This window comes from Chironomus tepperi, unplaced genomic scaffold, assembly GCF_022539635.2.
Source record: "Chironomus tepperi strain 1889 unplaced genomic scaffold, CSIRO-AGI_Ctep_v1 contig_7, whole genome shotgun sequence".
NCBI lineage: Eukaryota > Metazoa > Arthropoda > Insecta > Diptera > Chironomidae > Chironomus > Chironomus tepperi.
This window is the reverse complement of record NW_027226129.1, coordinates 1001932-1022202: the sequence shown is the minus strand read 5'-3', so window position 1 is coordinate 1022202 and position 20271 is coordinate 1001932. Positions and strand designations below refer to the sequence as shown.

At 32.4% G+C, this 20271-nt stretch overlaps 1 protein-coding gene across 4 annotated transcripts in view; it reads right to left on the bottom strand.

Annotated features, from left to right (window-relative positions):
* Positions 1-20271, bottom strand: part of Ca-alpha1D (Ca[2+]-channel protein alpha[[1]] subunit D) — a 104505-nt gene that overhangs the window by 44448 nt on the left and 39786 nt on the right. For all 4 annotated transcript variants that reach the window (XM_070652474.1, XM_070652468.1, XM_070652461.1 and 1 more), the window contains exon 11: positions 942-1071. In XM_070652474.1, the coding sequence (XP_070508575.1) occupies positions 942-1071 (130 nt within the window). The remainder of the gene's footprint in view (positions 1-941; positions 1072-20271) is intronic.

Here is a 20271-nt window from a genome sequence, read left to right as displayed (position 1 = left end):
GAATTAAGGATTAATTAGTGCTGTAAATGTGTTGTCCAGAGTGCGGCTGTCTCAAATTCCAGCTTTTCGACATTAGATTGTCGAAAAATTCGAACTCAACTTATTTTAAAATACAAATTTCCGTTACGAAGAAAAATAAAAGTAACGGTCAAAAAAAATTTGAAAATTTACATACCAAAAATACCTTTTTTTTGAAAAATTAACGGTCATTTTTGAGAAGTACACACTCTGGTATTGCATAAAAAGTAGCCTAGATGCACACTTAAATGGGGAATTCCAAAGCTATACATTAACTTTAAAAGGACCAGTTCAGATACCAAAGATCTTCTAAAGAACTCAAAGTATGCAACATAACCATAAAAGAGCCATTTTGAGTCTATTTCGACTCATAGAGCTCATTTAGATCCCATAGACCACCAAGAACTTGAAGAACCCCAATCAAACCAACCAAAAAATCCCAAAAAACCCCAAAATCCTCAAAGCTCCCAAAAATCCCCAAAATCCCCCAAAATCGCATAATAATCCTCAAAATAAAAAACCAAAGAACCCCGAAAATCCCCCAAAACCCCAACAAAAAAACAAAAATCTCCAAAAAACACTCAATAATCCCCAAAAAAAACCCTCAATAATCCCCAATAATCCCAAAAAAAACCAAAAAACCCAAAAAAAACCCAAAAAACTCCCAATAATCCGTAATAACTCCCAATAATCCCCAATAACTCCCAATAATCCCCAATAACTCCCAATAATCCCCAATAACTCCCAATAATCCCCAATAATCCCAAAAAAAAAACAATAATCCCCAATAATCCCCAAAAAACCCCCAATAATCCCCAATCATCATTAATAACCCCAAAAAAACCAAAAAAAAAACCCAAAAACTCCCAATAATCTCTTATAACCCTCAATAATCCCCAAAAAAAAACCCTAAAATTCCTTACCAAATTTCGATCATGATTAGCATCCATTGGATCCTCAGCAGCCAACATAACAGACGACAACATGATGCACGCCAATATTATATTGCCAAATTGATTGTGATTGCATATTCTGTGACAAAATACCCGAAATCTGTGAAATTGGATATACAATAATAAAAAAAATTGAGCATGAATTTCCATTAAAAATTATCAAATAAAAAAAAAGGAATTTCCACAACTCAGCACACGGTAACAAAAAATTTGTGTATTTTTATCATCATTCGGATGTTCATTCATTAGAAAATAGCAAGCACATGTGTAGCTGTATATGTAAGGCTTTGATATTTATGAGCAAACCATGTCGATGTTATGTGATAAAAAAAACTGAAAATTCAATTAAAACGCAATCAAATTACAGCGGTGATGGATGGGAAATATGGGGGGAGGAATTGAGGATTGAGAGGAATAGTGACAGATTTTAAATTTGTTAGAACTATTGTTGGTTGACGTTATGGACGAAAAAGCTTTTAAATTTAAAGCTTTTTAAAAAAAATTGAAGAAAAAAAAATTTGATTTTTTGAAAACCGTTGCAAAATTTTGAATTTTTGAGAACCGTTACAAATTTTGAAATTTTTGAGAACTGTTACAAATTTTGAATTTTTGAAAACCGTTGCAAAATTTGAATTTTTGAAAACCGTTACAAAATTTAAATTTTTGAGAACTGTTACAAATTTTGAATTTTTGAGAACCGTTACAAATTTTGAAATTTTTGAGAACTGTTACAAATTTTGAATTTTTGAAAACCGTTGCAAAATTTGAATTTTTGAAAACCGTTACAAAATTTAAATTTTTGAGAACTGTTACAAATTTTGAATTTTTGAGAACCGTTACAAATTTTGAAATTTTTGAGAACTGTTACAAATTTTGAATTTTTGAAAACCGTTGCAAAATTTGAATTTTTGAAAACCGTTGCAAAATTTGAATTTTTGAAAACCATTACAAAATTTGAATTTATGAGAACCGTTACTAAATTTGAATTTTTGAAAACCATTTTAATTTTTGAAAGCCGTTACAAAATTTTTTTGAATTTTTAAAAAAACCGTTACAATTTTTTTTTTGAATTTTTGAATACCGTTTAAAAATATAAATTTTTGAAAATCGTTTCAAATTTTGAATTTTTGAAAACTGTTACAAATTTTAAATTTTTGAAAACCGTTACAAATTTTAAATTTTTGAGAACCGTTCCAAATTTTGAATTTTTGAAAATCATTTTAAATTTTTGAAAACCGTTAAAAATTTTTTTTTGAATTTTTGAATACCGTTTCAAATTTTGAATTTTTAGAAACCGAAACAAAAATCTCAATTTTTGAAAACCGCAACAAAATTTAAATTTTTGAAAGCCGGTAAAAATTCAAAATTCTGAAAACCGTTAAAAAAATTCAAATTTTCAAAAACCGTTAGAATTGATAAATTAGACATAATTTCTCAACAACCCTCCAAAAATCTTCAAAAACCATCAAATTCCATCCTTAACAATTTTCCAAAATTGCCATCATCCATTTTTCCCTCCAAAATCATATCCACAACAATTTATCCGCAGCCTTATTTCATGTCACATAAAAAAAAAATGCCACAACCGTATTTTCAGTACAACAATGACTGTCTCGTTTATCCATGCATACATAACCTCACATTTTCTTCCCAATTCCCATTTTTATTCTGTGCTGCTCATTCCCACTCCATAACCTCAATTTTTTTCTTTTTCTATTTTTAATTACATTTCCCAAGCCATTCACATTCATGTGTAGCACATACATTCCATAGACACAGTAATAATCAATAAAATTCATACAAAAACTATACAGAGACAAAATGTGTAGGATGTAGGCGATGGAGATTAAAAATAGAATTGCAGACTTAAGTGTTATTGGATATAAAAAGGATGTAATCTCCTTTATGCTGCTTTTTGGTCATGATAATGTCGATGATCTCAAAAAATGGGCAATTTTTTGGCCTTTGTGGTGGTTGGAATTGTTTTCAGCACGTGCTGTTGGCATTCTTGGTACTTAAATTGCATGATTTGCACGACTTTGAAGTCTTGTTGAACCAGAATGGTGTAGGTTACACGACTTTGGGTCAAATTACTCTAAAATGGCAAAAATTGCATGAATTTAGGTCATTTGGTACCAAAATCGCATAAAACACACGACTTTGGATCTTATGATACCAAAATAGCATAAAACACACGACTTTGGGTCTTAGGGCACCAAAATGGCATAAAACAGACGACTTTGTGTCTTAAGGTACCAAAATCGCATAAAACATACGACTTTGGGTCTTAAGGTACCAAAATGGCATGAATTGCATGATTTTAGGTCATTTGGTATCAATACCGCATAGAATGCACGACTTTGGGTCATTTGACATGAAAACTGAGGATTTTGAACCTTAAGACACCCAAACCGTACAGAATTCACGACTATGACATCAAATAGCCAACCCTGTACCTCAAATACCCTTAAATCCTCAACCCCATGCCAATTCCACTTCAGACTTCCTCACCAATTTAAAGATTTAATTACCATATCATCGAAACCGCATCAATTCCGCATTCCAACTTCCTTAAATTTGCCCACCATCAGCTTATATGGATATCCCCATGTGCGATGAAACATAAAAATCCATTTACAACGGAATTGGAAGTCGATTAATGGTAAAATGTCATGCCAAACATAAAATTTATGCGAATGTATGCATTCATGTCGCGGAATTGAGCTTGTTTTTTATTGGGAAAATTGCGCGAGAAAATTCTTGTATTTTTCCGAGTTTTTCCTTCGTTTTTCCCGCAGTCAATTTTTCATTATTTATTGAAGAAAAATAGTCAAATTGAATTTGAATTTGTAGATTATATGGATGGGAGGTGGGTAGGGTGTCCATATGTGCACTGAGGGGTTCTAATTTTGGTTGCAAAATGATCACAAAATGTTCGGATTATCCAAAATATTCGGATTATAATTCGGACCGTCCAAAACGTTCAGAGTGTTCAAAATATTCGGAATACCAGAAAACGTTTGAATTATCCAAAAATGTTCGAATTATCTAAAATATTCGGATTATCCAAAGATGTTCGGATTATCCAGAATGGTTATTTTCTATAAAATGTTCGAATTAACCAAGATATTCGGATATTTTTTTTTAAATGTTCGAATTATCCAAAAATGTTCGAATTATTAAGATTTTTTGGATGTTCAAAAATTTGCGGACTATCAAAAATCTTCAGACTGCTAAATAATCGGATTATTCAAATTGTTTGGATTATCCAATAAACTTTCGGATTATCTAGACTGTTCGGTTTATTCAGAATATTCGAAATAAATATAAATTTTCTGATAATCAAAAAAAGATCAGATTAGTTAATAATTTTCGGATTACCTAAAATTTTCGGATTACCTAAAAATATTCGGACTGTCCAAATGTTCGGATTATCGAAAATATTCGAATTATCAATAATATTCAGGACTATGAAAAATATTCGAATTATCCGAAATTTTCTGATTATCCAAAATATTCGGATATATTTTTAAATGTTCGAATTATCCAAAAATGTTCAGATTATCCAAAACATGATCGGATTATCCAAAAAATGTTCGGATCATCCAAAAATGTTCAGATTATCAAAAAATGTTCGGATTATCCAAAAACATGTTCGGATTATCCAAAAATTTTCTGATTATTCAAAATAGTTGGACTATTCGGATTACCCAAAATATTAGAATTGTATAAAATGTTCGGATTATCTGATTTATTTGGAATTATTCAAAAAGAGTCACTGTAATGCCAAAAACCGTGTGCATCTCACGACTTTTGCACCTTTCAACCGTAAATCAAGTTTTCCCCAACTTTAATGTCCACATTCTGCCCATCCACATCCGTCTTTAAAATAACAACAATTTCATGTTCCAAAGTAAACGATAAAGCATAATCATCTGACCTTTAATCACCTATCCAACCAATTCTAACCTCAATAATGACTTAAGGGACCAAAATGTCACCTCAATAACGATAAAAATCCACAAAAAAACTTGATAAATGAATGAAAAAAAGGAACTGACTGTTGGATATGGAAACAAGATTCAAGCTATTGTGATAATTTCTCTCATGAGACACATCCAATATTGATGCTGTACAGCACTTTTTTGGTAAATCATGGATGGACGATAAAAATGGTAATTTTAAGTGTGGCTTTATGCTGATTTTTTGGGTGATTTAGAGATGCAATTTTGGTTATTGCTTATTGGATTGTCTCTAAAGTCATTAAATTTGAATTATTTTCAGGTTGATGTGTCAAAAGTCGTGTGTTTTACACCATTTTAGGGTACTTGTGTTCAAAGTCGTGTGCCGTGCACTGTTTTTGGGTTGATTTGAGCTTATTAACAACACTAAAATGCATTAGAGTCATTAAATGTGTCAAAAGTCGTACGTTGCACACTACTATTGGCGTTCTATCACTTGAGGTTGCTTTTGTCTAAAATTGTAGATTGCACACCACTTTTGGTTACATGCGTCTAAAGTCGTTCATTCTACACCACTTTTGGTTTACTGTGTCTAAAGTCGTACTGTGTACACCACTTTTGGACACTTGTGTCTAAAGTCGTACATTCTACACCATTTTTGGTCATTTGTGCATAAAATCGTACATTTCACATTATTTTGGGTCACTTGTGTCTAGAATTGTACGATCTACACCAATTTTGATTGCTTGTGTATTCAAGTCCACGTTTGATCACTAATGCCTAAATTCGTACATTTCACACCACTTTGGACCTATTTTTCCTTTTACACTACCTTACTATCACTCACACATTCCCCAAAAGTCGTGTACTCAACACCACTCATTACACAAATGCTTCCCATTCACCACCAAATCAATATGTTCAGCCTCACTTCCAATATTATTTTGTTGTCAGTTCCTTTAAGGTAGATAAATGTTTGTGAAAATTTGGAAAATATTTTGAATTTTCCCCCTCGAAAAATGGAAAATGAGGAAAAACATTTTCCGGAACTGATGGTGAAAAATGCGGAACTGATTATGCTTTATGCTGAATATAAAATGAGACATAAATGTTTGTGTTTATTATGGAAATATTTTAGTGTTAATTGCTGATTGAGATGTGATTTGCGTGACTTGATATGAGGCTGTTAAGTTGTATAATTGAGTGAATTTGGCATGAAATGGTGGGCAAAGTACGACTTTTGGTGATGATATGGATGATACTGGTGATAAGGGAGCATAAAATTGTGTGTTTTACACGACTTTTGGTCATATTTTTAGTAGACTGTGTACTAAAATCGTACGTTATACACGACTTTTGACCTGTTTTGACCCGTTAGCAAGAATCGTACATTGTAAACGGTTTTCGACCATTTTTAGGAGTCTTTGTACCTAAATCGTACAATGTGCACGACTTTTGATCAGTTTGCGGTTTTGGTTGAGGGTAACCAACAAGGTGTGTCATGAAAAATAAGGGGCCATTCATCTCTTGGGTAACGTAAACTTCCAGGTGGGTAAGGGTTTGAAAATCCGCAATCAAAACTTCCAGGTGGGTGAAGGTCTGAACATCTAGAATCAAAACTTCCAAGTGAGTAAGGACATGAACCTTCAGGTTCAAAAACTTCCAGGTGGGGAAGGACTTGAATCTTCAGGATTAAACTTCCAGGTGGATTGAGGTTTGAATCTCTAGATGGATGGGAGATTGAACCTATTGACTAAGACTTCCAGGTGGATGAGGGTCTGAACATCCAAGATCAAAACTTCCAGGTGGATAAGGATTTAAACCTTCAGGCTCAAAACTTCCAGGTGAGTGGTTGTTTGAACCTTCAATATTTAACTTGGTTATCAAAAATCGATTCTACACGTTACGTAATACGTGAACAGCCCCTAATTGATTGAGGATGTAACCGTAATTCATCATCAGGAAGTCCACCAATTTCCCCCATTCAATCAACACTAAAATCAATTTTCCATCATTTCAATTAAACCCAATCAACCCCAAGTGGAGCAAACATTCCCATTAAGAATACGCACCAAAATTCCATTCTCAAAATGAAATTAAGTCTCAATTACAGAAATCAATTTTCTTATTCAGTAAAAATCAATTTTTTTTTTCTTCTCTCTTTTTTTATGCCATTCGCAATTTTCAATTCTTTTTCTCCATGTCATGACATCCACCATCCTCCTCATCATCACTTCTCTCATATCTCGTTTCATTTCTCTTCTTACAATTTCATTCATGAGTGCTCTTGAGTTGAATAAAGATTGAGTATCGATGGGGAATTTTTGTTTATTGATGATGATGACGGATGGATACGGCGCATTTTATAACGGTTTTTAAAAATTCAAATTTTTTAACGGGTTTTAAAAATTCAAATTATGTAACGGATTTTGAAAATTCAAATTTAGTAACGATTTTCAAAAATTCAAAAATTTTGTAACGGTTCTCAAAAATTCAAAATTTCTAACGGTTTTCAAAAATTCAAAATTTTTTTTTTAACAGATTTCAAAGATTCAAATTCGAAAAATAGCAAAGTGACATGAAGGCATCAATATCAAGTCACACTAACAAGCTTCATTGCACATTTTTACATCACCCACAAGTTAAGGAAGGAAGGAAGTAAAAAAGAAGTAGAAAAAAATTGAGGATAGCACAAAAAAAAAAAAAAATGCCACAAATTATCGATCGAGACATGAAGCTTTTTTGTGGATGGATAGATAAATGGATAAAGTGTGAGCTGGGGAACGTGTGGATGTAATCTATCCATCCACTTATTTTTTAGACACGACTGTATGCTGAATGTGTTAAGCTTATTGTATGACGAAATAAAGTTGTTTAGATTGATTATGAATAGTTGACGAGTAAGCTATGCTCGATGTTTTGTGGGCTTTTGTGGATGGATTTATGACGTATTTGAGGAATCGAGACGTGGATTGGTTTGGTAATTGATATAATCTCAGACATGTGTTGTGTATTAGGAGATTGTGGTAGGAATGTTGAGTATTATGCTTATTTGTTGCCTGCTCTATAATGCCTCTTAATGGCTCTCATTAGTCTTACAATGTAGCTATACATGACAAAATTTGAATTTTTATGAACCGTTATGAATTTTAAATTTTTAAAAGCAAAATTTGAATTTTGAAAACCGTTAAAAAATTTGATTTTTTGAAAATCGGAAATTTTTTATAAAATTCAAACTTTTGAAAACCGTTATAAAATTTGCATTAGCTTTTGAATTTGAAACTTTTAACGATTTTCAAATATTTGAATTTTTCAACGGATTTCAAAATTTTGAATTTTTTAAAGGTTGTCAAAAATTCAAATTTTGAATCGCGTCTTAAAAATTCACATTTTTGAAAAACGTTTAAAAAATTCAAATTTTTGAAAACCGTTAAAAAATTCAAAATTTTGAAATCCTTTGAAAAATTCAAAATTTTGAAAACTGTTGAAAAATTCATATTTTAAAATCCGTTGAAAAATTTAAAATTTTGAAAACCGTTAAAAATTCAAAGATTTGAAATCCTTTGAAAAATTCAAAATTTTGAAAACCGTTAAAAATTCAAAATTTTGAAAACCGTTAAATTTTAGAATTTTTATAACTAAATTCTTAGCATAACTTCAAATGTAAAAGGACATGCCAATGCTTTCAATATTGCTGAAATTTAAGATACTTCCATTAATCAACTCTTAAAATGCTATCGACAGCTCATAGTAAATAATGTTCCGATGATAGTAAAAAAAAAAGAGAGAAAAATTGAGTTCAATAAGGGAGCTTTTGTGTATGTGTGTGTGTTTGTGTGTCTGTATGTTAACCATTTCCATTCATTCAGTCAAATTGAAAATAAAAATAAAAAAAAACGGAAGCAAGAAAAACTTTTATTGCAATTCACAAAATAGGAATAATAAAAGCAATAAGAAGTAAACAAAACAATATTGACTCTCAAAAGCAGCAACAACAACAACAACAACAACAGCAACAAAAAAGGTGAGAAAAAGGAAGTAAAAATTTGTTTCGTTTTTATTTTCATTGCGTGTCAATTTTTCTTTTTTTTTTTTTTGTTATATTTTTTTCGATGACGGGAACAAAAAAAAATAATAAAAATTTAGTGCGGTACAAGTGGTTCATAAAAATAGAAAAAATTGTTGTGGATATAAACTGAATGTGGGTAAAATGTTGTTGAGGAGTGGATGAGCTCGTAAAGTGAGCTTTAAAGTTGAAATTTAAATGGGAAAGCAAATAGGAATTTTAAGACATTTAAAAAAAAATGAAAAATTAAAAAAAAATTAAATAAATTTGAAAAAAATTAAAAAAAAACTTAAATAAATTTGAAAAAATAATTTTAACAAAATTAAAAAAAATAAAAAAAAATTAAAAAAAATAAAAAAAAATTTAAAAAGAATTTAAAAAAATTTTGAAAAATTTAAAAAAAAATTTTGAAAAATTTAAAAAAAAAAGTTTTTAAAGTTTAAAAAAAAAATAAAGTATTTTCGATTTTTAAAATTATTTTAATTTCTTCAAAATTTTTTAATTTTTTCAAAATTATTTAAACTTTCTCAATTTTTCATAATTTCAATTTTTCTATAATTGTTAAATTTTTTTTAGTTACTTAAGTTTTTTTAACTTTCTTAAATTTTTTTTAATTTTCTTCAAATTTTTTTAAATTTTTCAAATTTCTTAAAATTTTTAAAATTTTTTTAAATTTTTTTCGATTTTTTTTTAAATTTTTAAACTCTTTTAAAATTATAAAAATTTTTTCAAATTTTAAAAATCTAATTTTAAAAATTTCAAATTAAAAAAAATAAAAAAAAAAATTAAATAAAAATTTGAAAAAATTTAAATAAACCCTTAAGTGCCCCAAAAAGACAGCAACATTAAATATTCCCATGATTACATGACATGCTACAGCATATAAGCATATTACATTAATCTCATATTTACTGCGGCTCAATTTTGAGTTTTAAATTAAATTAAATTTCCCTCCCCTGTCATCATTAATTCCGTGAATTTAATATTCTCAAAAAAAAAAAGTTATTAAACTGTAGCTTAGCAACCATTTTACCCAGAATGTGTATCTGTTTCAGGATCGAGTGCTTTATGAGCTAAATTCTGTGCTTAATAATAAATTGTTGATATTCAGCAGCCAACGAATGTCAAAAGGAATTTAAATTATTTAGAATTAAAATTAAATTTATATTAAATTTTTTTCTTGTTGTTTTGTTTGTGGGTGGATGTTGTTGCTGCATACTTATGCAACATTACCGGTATGATTTCATCATCAGTTTGAAATTGTGCACGCGTGTGCTATAAGGCGTGGTAGAATAATTGAAAATTGTAAAGACAATCATTCAGCTCGACCCAAGATGACCAAACTCAGCTCGACCCAAGAAGACCAATCTCAGCTCAACTCAAGAAGACCGAACTAAGCTCGACCCAAAAAGACCAAACTTAGCTAGACCCAAAATGATCAAACTTAGCTCGACTCAAGAAGACCGATCGCAGCTCGACCCAAGAAGACCAATCTCAGCTCAACTCAAGAAGACCGAACTCAGCTCAACCCAAGATGACCGAACTTAGCTCGACCCAAGTAGACCAAACTTTCAGCTCGACCTAAAAAGACCAAACTCAGCTCGACCCAAGAAGACCAAACTCAGCTCGACCCAAGAAGACCAAACTCAGCTCGACCCAAGAAGACCGAACTCAGCTCGACTCAAGAAGACCAAACTCAGCTCAACCCAAAATGACCGAACTCAGCTCGACCCGAGAAGACCGAACTTAGCTCGACCCGAGAAGACCAAACTCAGCTCGACCTAAAAAGACCAAACTTAGCTCGACCCGAGAAGACCGAACTTAGCTCGACCCGAGAAGACCGAATTTAACTTCCAAACTATTCATATTCCACTCCCATTCTAGCTCATCAAAATGAAAGTTCATTAAAACACAAATTCAACACCTAATTCCACAAACTACATCCAAATTCGCACCGAATAACATTCAAATTAAGTTCAAATTTAATTAAACGGTTGAGTAAATATCCTCGAAAAGTTAACAAAATCTCACCTGAGCGTAGTGAAAAGTAAATTAAATAATAATTTTTGACAAACTTTACGTGCGAGAATCGTCAAGAAGCAGCAAGTCATCCAATGTGACTGACTTGTTGATTTAAACAGCACAAAAAAAATGCAAATTTTCAAAAATTTTCCCAATTAAATTTTGTCATTTACGATAGCAGCAAAAAATTGAGGTTAATTAGATTAGTTTTGGATGAAAAATTGTTGTTGTTGTTGTTCCTTACTGCTTAACATTTAAAGCCAGAGTTGGCAGGACTTTGGAGTCCGGACTTTAAAAGTCCCAAAAGTCCCAAAAGTCCGGACTTTGAAAGTCCGGACTCCACTAAAGTCCGGACTTTGAAAGTCCGGACTCCACGAAAGTCCGGACTATGAAAGTCCGGACTTTTGGGACTTTGGGACTTTTAAAGTCCCATACAAAAAATTTTTTTTTTATTACAAAGTATTTTAATTTTTTTTTTCGGTACCAGTGCGTAACCCGACTTGAAAAAATGAATTTTTTGACATTTTTTTCGATACCAGTGCGTAACCCGACTTGAAAAAATGAATTTTTTGACATTTTTTTCGATACCAGTGCGTAACCCGACTTGAAAAAATGAATTTTTTGACATTTTTTTCGATACCAGTGCGTAACCCGACTTGAAAAAATGAATTTTTTGACATTTTTTTCGATACCAGTGCGTAACCCGACTTGAAAAAATGAATTTTTTGACATTTTTTCGATACCAGTGCGTAACCCGACTTGAAAAAATGAATTTTTTGACATTTTTTTCGGTACCAGTGCGTAACCCGACTTAAAAAAATTAATTTTTTGACATTGTTACACAGTGTAATCTAAAAAAATGTCACTTTTTCAACTCGAGTTACGCAGTGGTACCGAAAAAAATGTCAAAAAATTCATTTTTTCAAGTCGGGTTACGCAGTGGTACCGAAAAAAATGTCAAAAAATTCATTTTTTCAAGTCGGGTTACGCACTGGTATCGAAAAAATTGTCAAAAAATTCATTTTTTCAAGTCGGGTTACGCACTGGTATCGAAAAAAATGTCAAAAAATTCATTTTTTCAAGTCGGGTTACGCACTGGTATCGAAAAAAATGTCAAAAAATTCATTTTTTCAAGTCGGGTTACGCACTGGTATCGAAAAAAATGTCAAAAAATTCATTTTTTCAAGTCGGGTTACGCACTGGTATCGAAAAAAATGTCAAAAAATTCATTTTTTCAAGTCGGGTTACGCACTGGTATCGAAAAAAATGTCAAAAAATTCATTTTTTCAAGTCGGGTTACGCACTGGTACCGAAAAAAATGTCAAAAAATTCATTTTTTCAAGTCGGGTTACGCACTGGTATCGAAAAAAATGTCAAAAAATTCATTTTTTCAAGTCGGGTTACGCACTGGTACCGAAAAAAATGTCGACGCAAAAAATGTCAAAAAATTCATTTTTTCAAGTCGGGTTACGCACTGGTACCGAAAAAAATGTCAAAAAATTCATTTTTTCAAGTCGGGTTACGCACTGGTATCGAAAAAAATGTCAAAAAATTCATTTTTTCAAGTCGGGTTACGTACTGGTATCGAAAAAAATGTCAAAAAATTCATTTTTTCAAGTCGGGTTACGCACTGGTACCGAAAAAAATGTCAAAAAATTCATTTTTTCAAGTCGGGTTACGCACTGGTATCGAAAAAAATGTCAAAAAATTCATTTTTTCAAGTCGGGTTACGCACTGGTACCGAAAAAAATGTCAAAAAATTCATTTTTTCAAGTCGGGTTACGCACTGGTATCGAAAAAAATGTCAAAAAATTCATTTTTTCAAGTCGGGTTACGCACTGGTACCGAAAAAAATGTCAAAAAATTCATTTTTTCAAGTCGGGTTACGCACTGGTATCGAAAAAAATGTCAAAAAATTCATTTTTTCAAGTCGGGTTACGTACTGGTATCGAAAAAAATGTCAAAAAATTCATTTTTTCAAGTCGGGTTACGCACTGGTACCGAAAAAAATGTCAAAAAATTCATTTTTTCAAGTCGGGTTACGCACTGGTACCGAAAAAAAAATATTAATATACTTTGTAATAAAAAAAAAAAAAATTTGTATGGGACTTTTCGGACTCCCAAAGTCCCAAAGTCCGGACTTTCAAAGTCCGGACTTTTCTAAAGTCCGGACTCCACTAAAGTCCGGACTTTGAAAGTCCGGACTCCACTTTTTTTTTCAAAGTCCGGACTTTGAAAGTCCGGACTTTCAAAGTCCGGACTCCACTTTAAAGTCCTGCCAACTCTGTTTAAAGCAATAAAAACGTTTGACTTTCATTGCCATAGACGAGCTGGAATGCTTAATGCTTAATATTACGATAAAAATGAATGTTTTGGATAAAGTTTGAGGTTATTTATGGCTGTCAGTCACGAAAAATATGCTCAATGGATAGGTGGAACTTTATGCTGAATATTGAATGAGTTTTGAGAATTTGAAATTGACTTTGTTAATTGGATTCTTTTTTTTTTAAATGTATTAAATTATGTAGTTTGAGCTGAATTTGTGCATTGCGGAATGAGTTGAGAATGTGCAGCGTCGATGGACATTCGAAATTTTTCATCAAATTGCTTTCCAAATCGAGAATTAGTCGGAACTGATCAGTTCCGCAATCATGATTTAAGATATATTAGTCAGTGTTGTTCAAACTGTGTGTATGCCACGAACCACTTGTTAAACACACGATTTGTAACTATTGCGCGACAATCAGACACACTGTGCAACTGTTGTGCTAAAATACACAATATCTGAGTAACTGTTGTGTCGTGACACACAATCTGTAATAGTGTTGCGTCGCGAAACACAGATTGTTGAACTATTTTGCCACGACACAAATGATATGCAACTGTTGTAACAATATGTGTCACGGCACATAGTTTGGAAAAATATGCAATAAATCGTAATTGATCTGATCCGAAAAAGTTATGAATCTTTACGTTCAGCGAAATAGGCTAGTCCAGTGGTTGGCAATCTGTATGTCGTGACACAACAGTTGACACATCAGTTCCTTCTCGTCACGGCACAACAGCTGAACAACCAGTGTGTCACTGCACAGCAATCATACAATCTGTTTGTTCTATGTGTCACTTCACTACAGTTATGTAGTCGCGCAACAGTTCCAAATCAATTGTGTTGTGGTATAACAATTCAACAATATGTGTATTGCGTCGCAACATTTTTACGGGCTGTGTGTCATGACAAAAAGTTACACAGTCTCTGTGTATTGTGTCACAATAGTTGCACAGTCTGTCTGATTGTTGCGCAATAGTTGAACAGTATGTGTGACGTGGAACAACAGTTACACAACCTGTGTGTAGCAGAACAAAACTTTCACTGTCTAAGAATAACAACACAATAATTGCACAGACTGCGTATCACGGCACAGCAGTTGTACAACCTCTTTGTCGTGGCACATCATCTACACAATAAGTGTGTCACGGCACAATAGTTACACAATCTAATTGTCGTGGCACAACAGTTGTTCAGCTTGTGTTTTATGAAACTACAGTTGTGCTAATATTTGTGCCATGTCACACAGGTTGCCCACCACTGGACAGGCGTTTACATCTTTATCAAAATCCAATCCAAACTTTTCCCTAAACATCCAATAAAGTTTAAAGTCTGTTCATTAATTTTCAATCAATCAAAATCGCTCGCATTGAGAAAAAATCTCAATCCAAGTGGTAGATATGGGGATGATTATATGTTTTTTAATTACAATGAGCTCATGTAATTGTTGGAACTTTAAAGGGGTTTAATATTTTATGTAGTCAGACAATTGCTGTTTAGGTATCATAAAGTACATTGTTATTCAAGCTATGTGTCGTGGCTGACTAGTGTGACATCTTAAAGACTTTGGGGGGGGGGGGGGGGAGGGGGTTACGTGGGAACGAGGGGACGTGGGGAGGATGGGGAGGTGTTAGTTTGAATAATTGACAATAATATCAATGTCTAAGCCTTGCATATCATGTTCTATTTTACAGAAAAACAGAGTTGGCAGGACTTCGGAGTTCGGATACTAAAAGTCCGGACTTGTTGAGTCAGACTCGACTTTTTTTTGGAGTCATGACTTTTGAAGTCCGGACTCCAGTTGAGGCGCCTCCACAATCGAGTCCTGCCAACTCTACAGAAGAATAAAGTTTATGTTTTTATGGAATCAGCATTAATTCAGCTGTCAAAATATCCCATATTCACCCTATTAAGTCACAATATATGTCATATCCATATAGGCATCATGTATGCGACATCAATTCCCAAAATAACCACCCGGAACCATCAAATCATTCATAAATAATTTAAATAAAATTGCCCAATTTTGAAGGCCATTTACATACAAAAAAGACACGGAAATAGCTCAAAAGGGACGGAATCGGAAGCAAAAAAAAAAAAAGGAATGAATAAAAAAAAATGCTAGCAGCTGTGAGTATGTCCATTAATTGCCAACATACACACAAAAATGCTTCTAATCTAAACGTCTATTCTAGTCTCAAATTCAACAGGTTGTCAAGAAGGCAGCAACAACAACAACAACAACAACAACAAAAAATGCTTAAATAATGGAAAAGATGCGTGATTATTTTCTACTGTTGGACATGATGTGCTGTGTGTTGTGTGTCGTGCCTGTGGATTTAGACACAAACAAGTGAAAAAAAAAGCTAACAGGTGAGAATTTCCTGCCTTTTTTTCTGTGAATGGACACAAAAAGGAGGTCAATTTTGGGTGAAAAATGTTTGCTTTTTTTTGGGGTGTTTTTTGATCGAATCGTTTGCGGGTAGTTTTGTGCAGTTTTGTCAAATTAAGGTGGTTTGTAGTTAAATATTTTTGGATTTTTTTTTGGTTGGTTTACTCGAGTAGACAACGGATGTGAGTCTGTTTTGAGGGGATTTGGGTTCAATTTTTTGGGAATTTGCTCAATTTCCGTCGATTTTCCATGATTTTTCACTGCTTGAATGACAAGTCGCGATTGACTCTAAAAGCACAAGTCGGTTAATCGATCAAAAATCCAGAACTAGCCTGACCCTGACTCTGACTTGGTGTAGATTTTGGTTTAAATCCGGATTTAAGTTCCACCAGAGTTATACCGAGCTATTGTTGGATTTTTGATCGGTTAACCAACTTGTGCTATTTGGGTGATTTTGCTGATGTCAATTTGCATCATGATGTCCCAAAGTGTCTATTTTGAGACTAAAATGGAAACCAAGAGCAAGACCGTAATCGAGACCGAGACTGAGATCGAGACCGAGACCGAGGCCGAAACTGTAACAGGAATCAAGACCAAAACGAAGACCGAAGACCTGGTCTCATACAAATGCTTCTAAGTCACAGTCACCCAAGACTGGAAAGTCTTAGTCTGAAGAGCCCTTAATTCGGACAACTCCAAACTACAGAGTGGACAAAAATCCATTTGAGCTCAGTCATTAATGAGACATTAACTTGTCGTAAATTGAATTTGGCATTACTTCAATTTTGATGCGCTTCCACTTTTTTTTGGAGGCGCCTATTTGGAAATTTTGGATTCCAGAATCCCAAAGTCCTGTCCTTTCTGCCTTTGACTAGTCCAAACTAAGGTTTCACAAAGCCTCGGCATTGAAACCGAAACCGAGATTAACCGTAAATTCTCGGTCTGGGTCTCGGCATCATGAATCCGTAGTGAGTAACTCGAACTGCTCATCCATTTGTCTACTCGAGCAAGATATTTTGTATTTTGGATATATAATTTGTAAGTCTGTGGATCTGAAACAACTTCTATTCTAGAAAACAAGAAAATTCTTTTACTTCTCACAATTAAACAACCTTTCAAGTGCAACAGACAAAATTAAATAAAAAAAAGTGAAAAATAATAAAATAAACAAAAATACAGTCAATGTGCTCTGAGTATCTGAATGTGATTAATTATAAGTTTTTTGTGATGAATTTTTTTTTTTTAATTTTCTTGATTTGAAATTCCAAAGTAATAATCTAACAAAGCTAATGACAACTTTATGCCGAAAACACAATTCGATTATAATTTCTAAACTCCGGGACCAGTCTGACATGTCTCTGACTTGCTTTAAATTGGTTTAAATCCAACACCAAGTCAGAGTCACGCCGGTTTAGAGCCGGATTTTCAATCGATGCTATTCGGACTAACTTAAAGCCTTTCCTAGTAGTCTATAGGTAGAGATTTGATCAGTAGAGTTAACCAAAATGTCTGACTAACATTTAGGCGTTAAAATGTCATTAAGTTTCAGCCCAAGTGAACAAAAAACCGTTAAAACTAGTCACTAACTAGTCATTAACTAGCCTTCAACTAGTTATAACGTATTTTAGTCTCAGGCAGGTATCCTTTCTAGTTATATCGAATTGAATAGGGGCTTTCCAGACTATTTAGGTGCGTATTCAGTTTTTGACGAGTGATTTGAAATTATTTTGTTTGAATCGCAGAAGATTTTTGACTTTATTTCTCAATGAACCGTAGCAAATCAAGGAATTGTATTCAAAATGGGAGAAGGACGACTTTGAATTCTCCCTTGGCACTTCTAATCAAATGAGTTGTTTAAAATTTGTGCGATCTTTGGGTTACCTATATGATTACACTCTCTAGCTTTTAACTTCAATATTCATTCAAAACTAGCTATGAAACAGCATTAAATTAGATAATAATGCAAAGACAATTGAGATTATACATGAAATAATTGATTTTAATCGACTTAACTTAACATAGTTGACTAGAGCCGGTAAGATTTCTTTGTAGAGAGGCCTGCACATGAGTCCAGACTTTCACTTATTTTGAAATTCAGAATCCTGTGGACACGACCTTTTTGGACTTTTGGAAAAGAATTCCGGATGTCGAAACCAAAATCTATAATTTCAAGATAGTCTTGTGAAGTCTCGAGAACTAGTCGAGACCGAGACTTTTGAAAATTTAACTTTTGAAGTCTAGACTCTCTGCCAAACTCTATAGTCGACTAAATAACCTATCTTATTTATCAAAATTCATCACAAATTTTTCAGATAAATTTACAAATTTTTTGAATAAAAATCAATAAAAAATCATCCAAAATGTATATAAAAAATGTTAAAAAATTCAATAATTTTTGATAAAATTGAATAATTTCTGAACAAATTCAATTAATTAATTTAAAAAAAAAAATCTCATCACAAATCTACTTTTAAACTAATTCAAATTCATCAACACAGAGCACAAAACCAAAAAGGACAAGAAGACTTAAAAAAATTCAAATCTCGTTCACCTATTCTAAAATAACTAAAATAATCCTTTTTTGGTCATCCAAAAAAAGAACTCAAAACTAATAAAAAAAAAACTAATTGAGATTAATTTAAAAAAAATTAAAAAAAAAGTGAAAAAAAAGTGAAAAAAAGTGAAATTTTTTGTGATTTTTAAAATTAAAAAAAAAATGAAATTTTTTTGTGGATTTTTTAAAATTAAAAAAAATTTTTTTTTTAAAAATTTCAAAAAAAAAAAGTGAAAAAAAAAGTTTGAAAAAAACTTAAAAACCTGTTGGTCTGTGAGAAGACAAAAAACGACGATGCTGGCGGAATTGGAATAACTTTATTGACGACATTAACTTCAGACATTCGTCGTGGACGTGCTGTTGCTTGATCATCATCATCATCACATACTAAATCGTCAATATCTCCATCGTCTGGAATTACAAAATTTAACAACAACAACAATTTTTTTTTTTTGGATATGGACGAACTAAAAAGAGTTGATGATGGAACTACGATCTAGTTGATGTTGACTACAAATGATTGAGCTGCTTTACTAATTGACTACTTAATGGGGGAAGGAAGGAGAGCAATGGAATGACTAAATGGAACTAATTTAGCTTCTATTTAATTTAATTAATGACTGTCATTAATTATCAGCTTTAACCCGAGTAGCATGAGGTATGTTGGCTGGCGTGGTTGATGTCTGGATGTATTTTGGTGATTATGACCAGAGTGTGGTTGTCTCAAATTCGAGTTTTTCGACGTTAGATTGTCGAACATTTCGAACTCAACTTATTTTAAAATAAAAATTTACGTTACGAAAAAAAAATTAAAAGTAACGGTCAAAAAAAATTTGAATTTTTGACCGTCTGATTATTCAACCATCGGTTTGTGAGGCTATTTTGGTATTGGGGCTTGATATAAGGAGTGGAATTGATGCAAATTGTCAAAAAATGATCGGAATTCAAATGGAACAGACATGGATATGTCAAGTTTATTACTATGCATAAGGTTGACTAATTCCAGCTAATTCCATTAGGATCCATAATCAAACGACAGTTAATCGATTCCACATCATTTTGCAAGAACCTACTAATTCTAGTAATAAAGATTGAGGCAATATAGGAACATCTTGATCTTGGGCAGTACTAAGAGTTTTCTAGACCAAAACCCCAGGCTGATAAACTAGGCGGTATAGGCGGAATTTATATGAAATACCGCGGAGTTTCTCAGCATTGCCAAAACCAATACTTCCAAGCATTGCTCGAAATCAACTCGAATTTTGTATGGAGTCGAGTAATTCGAGTCGACTTTGAGCTCTGCCTTGTGGTCTTGGTAAGGGCTTTCTGTCTCGGTCTCAATCTCAATCTAAGAATTCATTAAAACCGAGACTTTGGAAAACCCTTACATGAATTCTTAATAGCTTTTTTGACAATCAGTGGCTAGAAATAAAGCCAAATTTATAACCAATTTAAAGGAACGATTGTAAATTACGTAACCCTATTGGAAAGGGTTTCAAATGAAGGTCATGAATAACAATTGATCAAGATGGTCAGCGAAGTAAGTAAACTTATGATATTTATGCTACTCAGGTTAAAAGCATAACATTTTCGGTGGCAATTTTGATTTTCTATGAATTTTCATATATTTTAAGTACAATATTCACATTTTAATTGAACTAAATTTGATGAATTTAAATAAGATTTTCAAGTTTGACTTTGATCAATCATGGAATTCAGTAAAATTTAATTCCGAGATTGAAAAACATTAATTCAAAGCAAAAATCATAAGCATAAGCACATTTTTTTAAAAAAAATTTAAAATCCAATCACATTTAATAAAATAATCAGCAATAATTTAAGCATATATGAATTTAAGCCTTAAATTTGACTAAACCATACACAATTTCCATCCAATTCAAACTCTTCAGTTAAACGCAAAGCAAAAAAAAAAAAAAAAAACATATAAAATTATAATAACCTTAAACCAACAGACCCA